Below are 17,233 nucleotides of genomic sequence, written 5' to 3' on the forward strand. Positions count from 1 at the left end.
GTCAGAAAAAAAATGGGCGCCTCATTGAGGCTAAATAAAGAGTGATAAGGGGAAAGGGTGTCTGGAACCATGCCAGTTTGATGGGCCTTCGGTACCTAGAATATTTACAGCCCACAGCTCTATCGTATGTTCCACTGCTATATGTAAGACAGAGTGACACAGGCAACTTTCCATTTTCCTGTCCTAGCAGCATAGATTTGTGAAAGCATCCACACAGTGAAAGGATAAAAGCTTAAATGTGAACACATCTGGTAACTTTATAAAAACAGATCTGTACCTGGGCAAAGAAATTCTCTTCCAGGGCTGGACTGATAACACAGTGGTAGGGCGTTTGCCTTGCAAGTGGCTGCCCAGTATGAACCTAGGTTCAATCCCTGGCGTCCCATATGGTTCCCTGAGCCAGGAGCAATTTCTGAGCACAAAGCCAGAAGTAACCTCTAAGTATTATCGGGTGTGGCCCGAAAAACAAAAAGCAAAAAAATGAAAAAGAAGTCTCTTCCTTGCCAGATCTCAAAGTTTGAAAGTACAAGTAACATTTGTAACTGCATTATAGGAGTCCAGATAGAGGTAACAATAAAGGTTTTAAAATTTTCCCATCAACAGGGGCTTGAGACAGCACAGTGAGTATGGCATTTGCTTTGCATTGGGTTGAACCGAGTTTGATTCCTAGCATCCCATATAGTCCCCTGATCTTGCCAGGAGTGATTTCTGAGTGCAGAGCCAGGAGTATTATCTGAGTGTTGCCGGACATGGCCTAAATAACAAACAAAATTTTCCATCAACAGATTCAGAGTTTTATCTCCCTCAGGAAGCTCTGAAATTGAAATCTTATTGTCAAAGGGCATATGTTTAGATTTGACTATAACTGTGCTTCCCGAATTTGCACCTGTAAACATGAATCATCTATGACACCCCTTACAAATCCAGGTTTAGAATGGTGTCATCTAGAATAGGAAGAAAGTTCATATCTCTCAGTCCCCTGGGCCAACAGGTTAGTGCTCCTAAGAGCATTTGCTTTTCTCAAAGTCACAGGGGAGCTGAAGAGGCCGTTTCCTTTCTTCTTTCCCTTCTTTATAATTTTTATTATAACACCCTTATTTATCAAGTTGTTCAAAATACTTTCAGGCATTAAATTTTCAAACACTAATCACATAATACTTTCAGGTATTAAATGTTCAACACCAGTACAAGAATCCCGTCAATAATATCCCCCAGTCTATCAGCCGACTACCATAGCTTGCCCCCTTGCAGACACAAATTTTTAATTTTGTTGTTGTTGTTGTTGTTGTTGTTTTGGGGTCATGCCCAGCAGTGTTCAGGGGTTACTCCTGGCTCTAGTCTCAGAAGTCGCTCTGGCAGGCTCAGGGGACCATATAGGATGCCAGGATTTGAACCAGAGTCCATCCTGTGTTGACCACATGCAAGGCAAACGCCCTACCACTGTGCTATCACTCCGGCCCCAAAACAAACAAATTTACTTCACAGTGCTTGTTACAACACAAAGGCTACTGAAATGATCAGATCTTTGATCAGCATAGGTCAATATGAAATCATTGTTCTATCTCTACATGGTAGTACTGAAATCATTGTCTAATGGTTTATTGGGCTATGGTTTGGTGCTAGTTGAGCCTTCTGTGTTACTGATTCAGCTAACTGAGGTGGGTATATTACTATGCAACTTTCCATAAATTTTCTGTGATACTGCAAGATATTGAGGTGTCACATAGCCACATAAATCTAAAGCAAACTAGAATGTTGGAAGGCCCTATTTTTTTGTTTTTGTTTTTGTTTTTGGGCCACACCTGGTGACGCTCAGGGGTTACACCTCGCTACGCGCTCAGAAATTGCTCCTAGCTTGGGGGACCATACGGGACTCCAGGGATCAAATCGAGATCAGTCCTAGGCTAGCGTGTGCAAGATGTTACCTACCGCTGTGCCATTGAACAACAATTTCTTATAGAATTTCTTGCATTAGAAACAAAGCCAAGGAAAACATTACCAATTTTAAACCAACAATGAATGCAATTCCTGGCAAGTTAAGCTTTCTGCAGGAGGGCACAGCAACAAAACAGTGGCACTGAAGAGCTGGCCTTACATTAGTCTGTAGCCTACTGCAATAATTATCAGCCACTGGCTTGCTGCTTGGTATAAAAAGATTGAAAAACACAATTTTGCATCACACTAGGCAAACAAAAATACCTGTTGATATTATTTTTATTGGGGGTGAGGGGACTCCCAAATGCTCAAGAGGAGAGAAGGTAAGGGGCTCACTCCTCATCTTCCCCTAAGTGGGCAGGTGGCTCAATGTAAGGACATGAGAATTACTACAACTCAAGCTGGGGGCTACCTCAGGCAGTGGTGCTCAGAAATCAACCTCGAGTAAGCACATGACAGGATGCACTTTAAGCTGAACTATTGAGAAATCTTATTATTTTTTGTTCGTTTTGAGGGACCACATCTAGCACTACTCAGGGGTTACTCCTGGCTCAACACTCTGGAATCACTCCTGGTAATGCTTGGGAACCATAAGGGATGCTGAGGATTGAAACCCCAGTAAACGGTGTGCAAAGCAAGTATCCTACCTGCTGAACTATCTCTCCAGCCTCTCTTTAGCAATTTTAAAAGTGGCACTTAGCAGTGCTCTGGAGACCATGTAGTGCTGAGGAGCAAACCTGGAGTGCCTGCATGTAGAACATGAACTCTGGTCCTTTTACCCCTCTCGGTCCCCTAATAAAACTCTTGAAAGTAACCGTGTAGGAAACACAGCATCCCAGGAGATTTCATGTACATCATTATCTTATTCATTTACCTCCTCTCTATACTTAACATTTGATGCCGTTTCTTTTGTTTATGGGCAGACATGCCCAGGGTTGCTTAGGGCTTTCTCCTGGCTGTGTCCAGCTCTCAGGTGGGCTATGTCCAAGGCAAGCACCTTAATCACTGTACTAGCTCTCTGGCCTTTTTATCTGATTTTGTTTCTGTAGCCAGCTCTGAGTTTGCTCTTAAGCTAAGTTTTTGGTGAAGGGGGGGTGTTCTGTTATTAAAATTATTAAAAGTAAAGAAAAAAAGAAAAGTCAAAAATAAAAGTTTTTTTCCTACCAAGTTGCTAAACACAGTCAATTCCCAAGTGAGTGGAATGAATATGACTGTCAGATTGGGTAACTTCTTACATGGTCCAATTCATTTTAATATGTGTTGGGGGCAGATCAACAAAGCACGTAAGAGGTTCACGGTGTTTGATCAGAGGTTGAATTCTAGTTTCTCTGGGGGTAGAAACACACAGAGCCAGATCCTTCCTATTTCTTGAATATAGATTTTCAGAGGAAGGCGGGAGAACCTAAGTGGGAAACACTTTCCTAAGAAGACAGCCTTCTTCGAAAAGAAGTGATCAAAAGCTGAACCAAACTACTTGTAGATTCAGCTCCTTAAACCGTACTTGGAGAGAGGCTTTACCACTTCTGTCCCCTATGACTATGAAACTTAGGTCACTTATTCCTAATACTAAATTCCATTGAAACTCTTACTGAAATTAGTAGGGAAACACAATTTCCTGTGAACGCATAGCACAGGCATTAGTCCAATCCTGCATACTGGCTTAGTGTATGTTTATGATAATCTCCGCTGTGATCCTTTGCTCTAACTGGGCTTCTGTTCAAACCATAGGACCTAATGTATCAAGTGGCAACACTGAGATGTCCAGAATCTGCTGAGTATGCACCACTCTCCCCAAAGGAAGGGGTTCCCCTCCCATGTACTTCCTGCAAAGGAGAGGTTAGTGGTCCAGCAAGATATGGCAGTGCCTGGCTATATCTGTCACCTGTGCTCAGCCATAGCAACTCCTTCACATCAGGGGGAGGAGGCTACTTCCTCTGTTCTGGGTGTCTGAAGCCTCAGGACACAAACACACCCTCAAATGTTATATCCCCACGGGGGTGGGGGTGGGGTGAGTCTCAGAACAAACTCCTGCATGAAGCCAACTAGTTCTTCCCTATTTACTCATGAGAAAGAAAGTTATGTTTTTCAATAAGCTACTTTCTTTCTTTCTTTGGTCAGAGTGAACCTACCTGTGTTTCCAGAGGAGCAGCACAGAAGAGGTTATAACTTTTCCAGGCTCAACTCCAGGCCTGCAAAATGTTGGCAAGGCCCATCCCAGAAGGCGAAACTGAGGCCTGGTAGGTGAAAGGACTGTACAGGTGGAGCCTAACTTTAGAGGGAGGCTGGTCCCAGATAAGAGCGGCAGTTCCCACTCACTCCAGTGCCTCGGCCTGGGTCTGCCAAGGGACTTTGAGCTGATTCCGAAAGATCCCTTGAACGTATGGCAGGCTCCAGTTTATCTCCTGCACGACCAGCAAATGTCTAACATCTCCTATTTCTGCTACCATGTGCAATTTCTGCAGATAAGCTAACAAGTGCCGCAAGCTTTGAACTAATTCTAGCAACTGTCCCGTCTTGGAATAGAAAACTAAAATCCTAAAGTCCTAGTTCCTCCTCACTGCCCCCGAACCCTCATCCCATAAACTCCCACTCCTGGAGCTGACTCTAGAAAACTGAAGTTGTTGTTGTTGCCTCCCACCCTCCAACCCCGAAATTCAGGAATACTTCAGGCGCTGGCAGAAACTTTGCTGATGGGATTCGGGGCGCGCTGGTGAGTGACGGCTCACACGTGCCGCCTGGACCCAGGGCTCGGCTCTGCACCCAGCTAAGTCTAAGCGCGCCCCGGGGTCTTGGGCACCTCGTGGAGACCAGAGGGTTGGCGTCTCTTTTTCAGGTTCTCTAAACTTCCAAGCGCGGCCCCACCGCAGGAGCGCGGTGCTTCCAGCTCTGCTATGCGGGGCTCGTGCGGACGCACGATGGATGGACACCCGTGTGGACACACACAGACGTACACTCCCCGATTCTCCGATGCGCACACGTGTGGACACACACACACACACACACACACACACACACACACATTGTCTGATTCTCCGTCTGCAGCCTGACCGCTTGCTTTGGGGAGAGCCAGAAGCTCGGGGACCACACCGGGCGCGGGTAGGGAAGGGAAGGGAAGGGAAGGGAAGGGAAGGGAAGGGAAGGGAAGGGAAGGGAAGGGAAGGGAAGGGGGCCGCCGGCCAGCGTGCTGGGCAGCGAGGAGCCGAGGGCTTCAGCGCGCGTACTCACCGCGACCTCTGCAGCTGCTCGAAGGCGCCGGCGCTGCCCCCGGGGCCGGGCTGCTCCAGGGCGCAGTAGTTCTGCGAGCCGGGCCTGGAGAAGCCCATGGGCAGGATTCCCTGAGTGAACGAGTTGAGGCGGCCCCGACTGCCGCCGGCGCTCCCGGGGGTCGCCGAGCCCGAGAAGGCGGCGGCGGGCACCTGCACGCTGGCGAAGGCGTCGTCCTCCTCCGACTCCTCCGGCCCGAAGACCCCGAGCCCGTCGGACAGCCGGGCGGGCTGCCAGGGCTCCCCCGGCGCCCGGCCCGCGCCCGGGGGGCCGGAGACGCCGCCGGGGAGCAGCGCGGGCAGCGGCGAGGGCTGCGGGAAGCCGGGGGCCGAGGCTGCCAGCGCCGCCGTGCCCACCGCGGAGAGCGCGCTGCAGCCGCCGCCCCGCTCGGCCGCCGCCAGCAGGCTGTGCCGAGTCCTGGAGCCGCAGGCGCAGCCCGCCGCGGGCTTGTCGTCGCCGCCGCCCCACTCGGCGCCCTGCGGCCGGGGCGGCCGTCCGTCCAGCGAGATGTTGGTGAGGAAGGACAGGGCAGCCTGGCGGCGCCGCGGGTCCACGCGCGGCTTCCTGGGGGGCTCCGGCGGGGCGGCCGCGGGCTGCGACTGCGGCGGCGGCGGCGGCGGCTGCGATCCGCCGGTGCCCGCGGCGTCGCTCCTGCCGCCGCCGCTGCTGCTGCTACTGCGGGCGGCGGTGCCCGCGGTGGCGGCCGCCGCCATTGTGTCCGTGTGCGGCGCGAGTTCCTGCTCGCGATGCCCCCGGCCCCGGCCAAGCGAGCCCCTGCCGGCCGAGCGCGAGCGGCGCCCCACGCGAGTGTGCAGCGCTCAGCGTTCGGCGCGCGCGAGTGCTGGCGACCCGGGCTGGGCAGGGCGCGGGACGCGGTTGGCGTGCGCAACGGCCCGGCCCCTCCGAAGGCGGGCCATGCTCGCCCCTGAGTGCTCGGGCCGGGGGGTCCCCCCGCGTGGCCGCCTCGGACCCGGACTCTCCCTCTCTTCCTCCCTCCCTCCCTGCCTGCCTGTCTACCCCCCGGCTCCCCGCCTGCGTGTCCGTCTTTCTTAGGTGCGCGCGCCCCGCGCTCGCGCTCCTTGCAATAATAACACGGCTGTCACGTGCGGGCCACGGAACCCCGGAGCAAAACAAAGCTGCTGCGGGCGAAGGCTGGGCGCGGGAGGAGGAAGAAGAGGAGGAAGGGAAGGATGCATGCATGCATGCATGGAGACCCGAGAGGTTGGGTCTCGGGTGAGATCAGCCCCGGCGATCTCTCGGACCCCGAGCTATCCTGCCCGGGGTTGGCGGAACCCCGCCGTTGCGGAGCCAGATGCAAGCGAGAAGCGCGCACGTTGCTAACCCAGTCGCGCGCTCTCTGGGAACTCGCTGTGGGAGCCCCGAGTCGCCACGTGAGGGGGTGAGGGGGTGAGGGGGTGGACCCAGAAGAGTTATGGATCGGATCGTAGAAGTAGGGGCTCCTAGCTTGTAAGATGCACCCCTCGCTGCCGTTGCAATTCCCCCTCTCCCCCAGAGAACTAGCCCTTCTGGAGAGTTAGCCACCTGGCCAGGTCCTTGCCCCATCATAATAAAGTCGTGATCGCTAAGACAAGTGATTTAAATCTCATTCATTCGCAGGCGAAGGAGGATCGTGACAAATGCACGCTCGCTTGCTGGGAACCGGAGGACGAAGACTAATTTACACACACACACACACACACACACACACACACACACACACACACACACACACACACACACACACGTTCACTTTGACTCTGAAATGTGCATGAAGGTAGAAGCAGGCTACGATGGCCTGACGCCCTTATCTCTTGATCCCCTTGCTTATTTTTGTGGATGGTGGTCTCTTTATCTCCATATAAAATGGAGCCAATACGGTCAGGAACTTGGTGCATGCAGAGGACCTAGGACCCTTCCAGAGCTGAGGCATTCAAGAATCTGGCATTCAAGAATGTTGGGGGTTGGGGGACGCCCTAGTCCAATCCCTTGTGAGAGCCTGTCCCAGTCCCGGAGGGCCAGTTAGTTCCTCTGAGAGCTGTGCGGCTTTCCCAAAGCTCTTTGGGTGACTTAAGAAATGCAATAAAGAACAGTAGTCACACTGAATTATGCTCTGCAACATCTACAAAAACCCCTGTGCACTTTTCAGAAGGAGAAGCAATGCGTTTTAAATCAACAGATTAATTTAATTAAAAGTTTAAATTTAGCTCTGAAGCTAATGGGTAATCTACATTGAAATTCCACTCCATTTCAAGTTCAGGAAAGTAAATTGAGTACTGGAGAGGCCTGACACCGGTTCGGAGATGAGCTGCCAATTTGGAGGACGAGATATGGGTGCGTTTCAGGTTACCTTTGCTCAGGATGAACGTGGCACATGGCCCTTTACGAGATCAATTGTTGTTCATATTTCGTTTTTTTTCCGGCTGTTTTTAGGCCTTTTGAAACAGTTGCCCGGATATCTGTTTATTTCAAAGCTAAGTCAATGCTGGGTAACCAGCTCTGAAATTTCATTAGGAGTTTAATTGCTTTACCGTGAGTCTTCCAAGTTTATTCATTTACCTGACCACTGGCCTGGTTGTGCTGTGGGCAGAATTAAATGAAAGGCTAACTCTGATATATATAGAAAAAATATTTTTAATAGAAAGACTATATATATAAAGAAAATTTATTTTTAATGTGAGTTATAAAATGTTAACTACTGGACATTTAGAGAAGTTAGAAGAAACAACTCAAAATTTTGATTTCTGTCCTTTATAGATATCTTTCCTTGTGTGCATTTTTAAATTAAGGTAACTCCAAACTCTTTGTGTCTTGTAATTTTTACTGGCTCTATTACAATTATCTCCACTCTTCTATAGCATCACCTTAATGACTGCATAGTATTCACTTTAATGGAGACAAAAATGCTTAAACTTGGAGCTACATTTTAATATTTTTTTTTACCATTTTCTGCCTTTGCTGTTATAAAAATGTTTATTGCATCATTTGTTTTCCTCAATTTTTCTACTATTCAATATTATTTTATCATGTCAAAAACATGCAGCAACTGGCATATTAATGTTTTAATTCTCTTCTGAAAAATTGTTCTATTCAACTTTCTTTTTTTTTTTTTTTTTTTGTGGTTTTTGGGTCACACCCGGCAGTGCTCAGGGGTTATTCCTGGCTCCAGGCTCAGAAATTGCTCCTGGCAGGCACGGGGGACCATATGGGGCGCCGGGATTCGAACCGATGACCTCCTGCATGAAAGGCAAATGCCTTACCTCCATGCTATCTCTCCGGCCCCTCTATTCAACTTTCTTACCATATTTCTAGTACTGGGTATTACCTTATGTTCATCACTATTCATTTCTTTACTTTTATAACTGTCTTAGATGTGATATATGCAAATTAATTTCCAATATTTGTGAAAGCATCTAACAAGAGTTATCCATTTAACCTCCAAACTTCCTATAATCCTGGAGATTGTGAGAGAATTTATTGTTTGTTTGCAGTTCAAGTCACATAGATATTTCTAATCCTTATAAACAAACCCTGGAATGAGAAGAGATGTGTTATATCAATATTTAACAGATAAAACTCAGAAAAAATAATTTGTCCAAGTTTATCTTGCTTTTAAAAGTGACTGGGCTAATAGGCAAACACGCCCTACTCCAAGACTCTCCTTGTGTTGCGCCCTCTGCTGGTAAGGATGCTTATGGGCGGACACAGTCCGGAGTTAATGTTATTTTGATTCTTGAAGAGTCAGTTAACAGGAAGGAAACCATTCAAGCTTTAGGAAAGGGACTCTGGGCTTCCAGACTAGTTCTCCAAGCCAGTTTTCCTGTAGCTAATTCCAAGGTACAAATGGAGCTTAATAAATATTTTATAAATTCATAAATGTTTAATAAATTTTTATAAATTTATTTTAAAATGTCAGTTGCTATTTATACCATCCTATTCTGACTTCCTCAATTTTTCCCAATTTATCTATTTATTCATTAGATAACCCTGAACAACCTGAACATGCACAGCATCATCTAGATACAGAGATTTTTTTCTTCTTAAAAAAGTGACCTTTGGTGGGCCCGGAGAGATAGCACAGCGGTTTTTGCCTTGCAAGCAGCCGATCCAGGACCAAAGGTGGTTGGTCCGAATCCCGGTGTCCCATATGGTCCCCGTGCCTGCCAGGAGCTATTTCTGAGCAGACAGCCAGGAGTAACTCCTGAGCACCTCCGGGTGTGGCCCAAAAAAAAAAAAAAAAAGTGACCTGTAGGGGCTGGAGCAGTGGCGGGAGCAGTAGCCTAGGATGGACCTCGATTCGATCCCCCCGGGTCCCATATGGTCTCCCAAGCCAGGAGCAATTTCTGAGCACATAGCCAGAAGTAACCCCTGAGCGCACCGGGTGTGGTTTCCCCCCCCCCAAAAAAAAGTGACCTATGGGCATATTATAAGGAAAATAGAGAAATACAAAAGCTCCACTTATTTTCCTGTTATCTCTTCCAAGCACCCATTCTGAATATTTTTTGCATATTCTATTTGTAGTGACACATACTGGGGCCAATTTTTAAAATGGAAGTAAAAAAGAGAACCTACAAGTGACCCCTTTTTTAAAAAATCATTCTGCAGACTCAGTAGTCTGAAAACCCACTTAGACATGACAATGGCCATTACTCAACAAGAGAAACAATTTGATTTCATGGAAAACATCCAGGTTTCCAAAGCCAGTTTAGGCTTTTACAAGCCTGTGATCTTTTGTAGCACCAGCCTGGGAAAATGATAAACTTTCTGCATTGCCTTTCTTATAAAGGTCGACTTGACAATATTTCATTTTCCAAATGGTAAGAACTGGTTATGATAGAATAATAAATAGAACATTGTTAGTAGTAATTATTAATATAAGCATACAAAATGAAGAAGGTACACATAGCAAAGAACCAAACATTTTCAGTTCTAAGTACTTGTAGTTTTCACTTGTACCAGTCAGGAAGAAGGACCTTAAGAAAGCAGTGTTTAGGGGCCAGAACAATAGCACAGTGGTAGGGTGTTTGCCTTGCACAGGGCTGACCCAGGATAAACTTCGGTTCTATCCCCAGTGTCCCATATGGTCCCCCAAGGCAGGTGTGATTTCTGAGCACATAGCCAGAAGTAACCCCTGAATGTCACCAGGTATGGCCCAAAAAAAAAAAAAAAAAAAAAAAAGGCAGTGTTCAAATCCAGTTCAGATCAGATCATTGAACAGCTGCTACCCGCTGTTCAGACACACATCACACTAGTTGATATCAAATTAAGGCCAGAGCTGGTGAGAAACATTTTGCTGTCTTTAACCCAATAAAAAATTGATAGTCCACATCGAGAGATGAACAGTAGCTAAGAGTTGGTCCTCAGTTCCCTGTAGGGTCCTCCAGAGACTAACTTTTCCTGTGGGATTCTAGATTGCTAAATTTACTAGGAGAAGGGAAGCTGGGTTAAGGGTAAGGGTAAGGAATGGGTCTTGGAAACACTTTATGTCTGAAACTCAACTTCCAACAACATTTTTTTTTAAGGTTTTATTCTTTTTTTTTTTCCATTAACACCGTGATTACAAACATGATTATAGTTGTATGATTACAGTCATGTAAAGAGCATCCCCCTTCACCGGTGCAACATTCCCACCACCAATTTCCCAGATCTCCCTCCTCCCCACCCCCCTACACCTGTACTCGAGACAGGCTTTCCACTTCCCTCATTCATTCACATTGTTATGATAGTTTTCAGTGTAGTCATCTCTGCAACTGCACTCATCACTCTATGTGATGAGCTGCATGTCCTGAGCTGCACCTACCAGCCCTCATCTCTCTTGTCTCTGAGATACTGTTAAAAATGTCCTTCATTTTTCTTAAAGCCCATAGATGAGTGAAACCATTCTGCGTCTTTCTCTCTCCCTCTGACTTACTTCACTCAGCATAATAGATTCCATGTACATCCATGTATAGGAAAATTTCATGACTTCATCTCTCCTGATGGCTGCATAGTATTTCATTGTGTATATGTACCACAGTTTCTTCAGCCACTCATCTGTCGAAGGGCATCTTGGTTGTTTCCAGAGTCTGGCTATTGTAAATAGCGCTGCAATGAATATAGGAGTAAGGAATGGATTTTTGTATTGTATTTTTGTGTTTCTTGGGTATATTCCTAGGAGTGGTATAGCTGGATCGTATGGAAGCTCAATTTCCAGTTTGTGAAGGAATCTCCATATCGCTATCCATAAAGGTTGTACTAGACGGCATTCCCACCAGCAGTGAAAAAGAGTTCCTGGGCCCGGAGAGATAGCACAGCGGCGTTTGCCTTGCAAGCAGCCGATCCAGGACCAAAGGTGGTTGGTTCGAATCCCGGTGTCCCATAAGGTCCCCCGTGCCTGCCAGGAGCTATTTCTGAGCAGACAGCCAGGAGTAACCCCTGAGCATCGCCGGGTGTGGCCCAAAAAAAAAAAAAAAAAAAAAAAGAGTTCCTTTCTCTCCACATCCCCGCCAGCACTGCTTGTTTTCCTTTTTTGTGATGTGTGCCAATCTCAGTGGCGTGAGGTGGTACCTCATAGTAGTTTTGATTTGCATCTCCCTGACGATTAGTGATGTTGAACATCTTTTCATGTGCCTTTTGGCCATTTGCCTTTCTTCTTTTTCAAAGTGTCTGTTCATTTCTTCTTCCCATTTTTTGATGGGGTTAGTTGTTTTTTTCTTGTATAGTTCTGTCAGTACCTTGTAAATTTTGGATATTAGCCCTTTATCTGATGAGTATTGGGTGAATAATTTCTCCCACTCAGTGGGTGGCCTTTGTATTCTGGGCACTATTTCCTTTGAGATGCAGAAGCTTCTCAGCTTAATATAGTCCCATCTGTTTATTTCTGCTTCCACTTGCAACTTCCAACAACATTTTAACTCTGCATCTCATGGTGATTTTTAAGTGTCCCTTTTGTAATTTGGCATAGATGCCTTTATTTCCCCAGAACCTCTGAAACCAGATACAGTTCAGTAAAACTTGACTAAACTATCAGGGATATTTAAGGAGAAGAAATAAACTCAGTGACTAATATAAGCCACAATCAGCAGTTTACTCATAGGGCTCGTCCTAGTAGTTCCAGTCTCATTCTGTTAGGTTCTCGGAGACCAGGGGAAAAAGTACAAAGTACTCCTTTCCTAGAGCAGAGAAAAATCTTATTAATAATACCGCTAAGTATTATTATGTATGTTTAAGAGCAAGAGAGAAGGCTCTAGACACAAAATTCTAACAAACTCAGTCCCCTTCCTAGTGTAGAGGTTCTTTCATCTGGCCCCAGGAGCAAGAGTTCCTCCTTTACCTATACAGAAAGTGTCAGGGGGCATGGTCACATTGCTGCTACTTCTTGCCATAATACCATCCTCTAAGTCTCCTCTTTCTACCTGATGAGCCATCTCTCCTTCTATGATTGACACCAATAGCTACTGACATTGTCCAGCCACAGTTTCAAAGAGAATCATCTCTGGCCCAGAGATAGCACAGGGGTAAAGCAGCTGTCTCATATGTTGCTGAGCCTAGTTCACTCCCTAGAACCTCATATAATTCCCTGAGCATCGCCACAAGTGACCCCTCAGCACAGAGCAAGGAGTAATCCCTGAATACAGCCAGTTTGGCCAAATCCCTTGCCCCTCTCAAAAATAAAATAAAGATAACCCCATATCCAGGCCCCTAACACTACGTGAAACAAAGATAAAAACAGATACTTCACTTGGTGGTCCTTAAGGGCTAATCCCAGATCTCTGCTTGGAATCACTCCCAGCCATAGTTAAGGACCCATTCCGTGCTGGGGATCCAGCCCAGGGTTTCCACATACAAGCATGCCCTCTGTCCCTGACACTATCTCTCCTTTCAGAGAATAAAGAATGATATTTTACTGCAATACTTACCTAGAATGCAATAGGACATGTCTATTGAATTGAACAAACTTCCACATAAGTGTGCATTACTAACTTAGTGAGGTTAATGGCACAAACCACTCATGGAAACTTTGGCTCTGGGAGATGGACTCCAGTAACCCCTACTCATCTTCCCACAATTTGACGAGTAAACAGTGCTATAGATAAAGACTTCAAATTTTCTTGGATCCACCAAAATGTGCCCTTGAATGCTTCACAGTCAACTGTGAAGGAGGAAGTCCAGTCCTTTAAGAGATGGTTTCTAAGAAGGTGACAAACTTGGGATTGCATACCACACTCTGCCAGACCAGGACTTCTGTACTAGACCCTAAATCCTTTGCATGGTTAATGTGTAGATGAGACCAGAGGTGTAAAATACCAGCTCAGTGGCTAGAATAGAGCATGAGCTTGTGACGGGAGGGTGTTATATTAGACAATGAGACCTAGAGAAGCCCACTGCCAGGCACTGAGCAGTTGGTATCCTATTTCTTTGACTGAAGGTATCACCACCATGGACACAAATTGGCATCGACTGGAATATGAAAACACATTTCTGATGCTTTCAGGGGATTTGCTCAGTCTTCCAAAGGAAGATTGTTAATGCTCTCATAATCCAACTGCAGAATTTGACATTTTAAAGAAAATCAATACATTGTCATTGTTGTGTTATTTTGGTGGTAGGCTGACTCCTGGATCTGGGCCCAGTCCTAGTGGAGTTCAGAGGTATATATATGGGGTGCCAGTGGTCAACTGCATGCAAGACAAGCCTCTTCCCTGTTGGACTGTCTCTTTGTCACCTCTTCTGCTCTTTTATACTTACAGGAAATTCTTATAGGGGCTCCCAGATGAAAGATCCTGAAGACTCCATAAATAAATTTTCTGCCTCCCAAAAAAATCCATGTTATTTTATAATGTTGAAGTGTGTCAGGTACTTCTCATCAGAGTGAGATGGATGTGACCAGATTCTGGGACCACAATTCATAAAGCATATTCATAAAGGCAATTCATAGAGCATAAACTGCATAGACCTTGCATCTCAGGAAAGGAGGATGACAAGGAACCCACACACTCATCTTCTAGAAGACTGAAAGGCATGTTATTGGCAATCAACTCTTTTTATTTATTTATTTTAGTGAGATGCACACCAATGGTGCTCAGGGCTTACTTCTGTCTCAGGGATCACTCCTGGCAGAGTTTAGGCAACCTGAGGTGCCATTGATCAACCAGGGTCATCAACATTGCAAGGTAAATTGAAAAAAGCTTCCCCACTGAGAAAAATGGGGAAAGATCTTAGAGTTGACTCCCTTTTATGTGCAAACCCTGACCTGGTCATTTCAATGACACAGTTTACAATCTTGCCACAGTCCTACTATTTATCTCCTCAGACAGTTCCAGGAACAATTCCTGGGTCTGGAGCAGATCCCTAAATTATTGCCTTCTGCAAGAGCTTAGAGAGAAGGTTGCTTCAGCAAGGAATGGCCAGATGCTGAGGTCAGAAGCCCCAATGAGGGTGATATTTGAAGGCGGAGAATGGTGGAAAACCTCCTCAGTAGTTCTACATCTGGTATACTTTTGATCTCTCTCCTTTATCTGAGAAAGTGAGGTTGAACCTGGGCTATTATTTCCATGGAATACAGGGCATTATACCATGGCTTTAAAGAAGGGTTGAGTGTGAGAGACATAAAGTAGAAACTGGTTTCCAGGTTTCCAACTTGGAGAGCAACTCAAAGTGCTTCTCAGAGGAAAGAACAAATGTCCTGGGGAAAGCTGACTGTCTGCTTATAAGTTCCTGCCTAGACCATCACATAAGTTCCTCATCTTTAACCCTTCTATGTCACAGCCTCACTCATCTTCATCTGAGTGAAGGAGACGATGACTGAGTTGAATCACTGCTATCATTGGGTGGGCAGATATCTCACCCCAGAGATGGCAGAGGATAAGGCCTCCAGCTCCCAAACTCTCTGTTCTCCCATTCAGACGTAACTCAGAGCATAACCAGCACCTGTCACTTTGGGAGATGGACCTGCAAAAGGTTATGTGGATTTCATGACCATAGTACACACTATCACTGCCACCCAAACGATAGACACAGTTCTTCTGGGAAGCCATGGCTTCAGAATAACAACCCTACTATCATTGGCAACACCCAGGGTACAGGCAAGGTCATCTCAGAGCTGAGCAGGGAGCTGCCCAGTATGGCCTTTTGACCCCACTCCTGAATTGTCAGCCATGGTGAATCTGTCCTGCTATGGGAGAAAGATGTTATGTATGATTCCATAAAGAAGGTTGGGACACAAGCTTCTTAGGGTCCCCTCTAGGGTGTCCTGAGTTGCATGAAGACAAGGTTATCTCCTGAAATATTAGCATTGAACCTCACCTTCAAGGCTGGGGCTGACATGACCCTCAATGATCTCTTTCTCCAGCTCATTTTCTGGTATGACAGTGAGTGTGGGGACAGTCACAGGGAGTGGATCTGTAGGGCCTCAGAACCCTGAGGACCAGCAGCCCTATCTGGAATCTTACAAGAAAATACCTCAACTGATGGGATCAATCATATACAGAGTTGCTTGACCAATATTTTCAGCCCAAACCCCCTAAAGAAAGGGAAGGGGTTTGGGGACCCACACTCAGTCGTGAGCCATCATAAAGTACACTGTACACCACCAAATATCTTGTTTAAAGAAAGGTGAGAGCAGAGATAATACAGTGGGTAAGGCACTTGCCTTGAATGCAGGCAACCTGGGTTTGATTCCTACACAGCATACGGTCCCCGGAGTCCCACTAGGAATAGCCACTAGGTACAGAGCCAGGAGTAAGCAACCCAAAACTACTGGGTGTGGCCCAAAATCAAATGAAATCAAATGAAACTAAACCAAGCATGAAACCAAACCAACATGGGAGGGGGAAAACACATGAAATCAAAACACATTTAATACAAATATACTGGGCCCGGAGAGATAGCACAGCGGTGTTTGCCTTGCAATCAGCCGATCCAGGACCTAAGGTGGTTGGTTCGAATCCCTGTGTCCCATATGGTCCCCCGTGCCTGCCAGGAGCTATTTCTGAGCAGACAGCCAGGAGTAACCCCTGAGCACTGCCGGGTGTGACCCCCCCCCAAAAAAAAAAACCAAAAAATAAATAAATAAATAAATAAATAAAAATAATACAAACATACTGTAGAGAAATAGTTACGATGCATATCACAGAGGCACTTTTCCTTAATATTTAAGAAGATCCTAAATATTAATAAGAAAAACGCCAACTGTTCAATAGAATACTATGGGCAAACGATAGGAAAAAAACAATTCCTGGAATAAGAATTCAAAGGGTTTTGAACATTAAAAATAGATATTCAACCTCTTTCATAATTAAGGGAAAGCAAATACAAATTCTAATAAGATACAACTCTGCACTTGTATTGCTCAAGGTCACCTAGTTTAAGTGTACACTATTATCTATTATGTATTGGCTCAGAGGTGAGGAAATAGATACTCTGAAGGGGGCAGCTTGGAAGAGCCCAGCAGGATGCAGTAGGTTCATGCCATATCGTGGCATGACCTATGGCATGACCTGTGGAATTAGTCTTGCAAAAATATATTTTACAAAGGAGCACATGAATAAATGAAAGATTATAGGGTTGTATTTATTCTAGTACTATTTGTAATACAAAAATATTAGAAATAACCATCATAGGTTTGATTAACAGATTCTTGCCACCCATATAATGAAATGTTCTGCAGCTGTTAAAGGAGTTAAATAACTCACTTTGAATATATTAAAAGGCTTTCCAGATACAATATCAGTAAAAAAAAAAAAAAAAAAAAAGCAAGAAGCAGAACAATGTGTATTGTGTGCTATAATGTATATCAAAAAATTAAACAGGGGCCGGGAAGGTGGCGCTAGAGGTAAGGTGTCTGCCTTACAAGCGCTAGCCAAGGAACGGACCACGGTTCGATCCCCCGGTGTCCCATATGGTCCCCCCAAGCCAGGAGCGATTTCTGAGCACATAGCCAGGAGTAACCCCTGAGCGTCAAATGGGTGTGGCCCAAAAAAAAAAATTAAACAGGAGCTAAAAATTAACCAGGAGGACAAAGAGAAGCTCACAAGGCCTGAGCATATGCCCTGTACCT

At 45.9% G+C, this 17,233-nt stretch overlaps 1 protein-coding gene across 1 annotated transcript in view; it reads right to left on the reverse strand.

Annotated features, from left to right (window-relative positions):
- The window catches only part of CABLES1 (Cdk5 and Abl enzyme substrate 1), a 121,622-nt gene extending 115,710 nt beyond the window's left edge, over positions 1 to 5,912 (reverse strand). The window contains exon 1 of the mRNA XM_049770054.1: positions 5,161 to 5,912. Within this exon, the coding sequence (XP_049626011.1) occupies positions 5,161 to 5,912 (752 nt within the window). The remainder of the gene's footprint in view (positions 1 to 5,160) is intronic.
- Positions 5,913 to 17,233: the final 11,321 nt, after the last annotated feature.

The sequence above is a fragment of the Suncus etruscus genome, chromosome 3 (genome assembly GCF_024139225.1).
Source record: "Suncus etruscus isolate mSunEtr1 chromosome 3, mSunEtr1.pri.cur, whole genome shotgun sequence".
Classification (NCBI taxonomy): Eukaryota; Metazoa; Chordata; class Mammalia; order Eulipotyphla; family Soricidae; genus Suncus; species Suncus etruscus.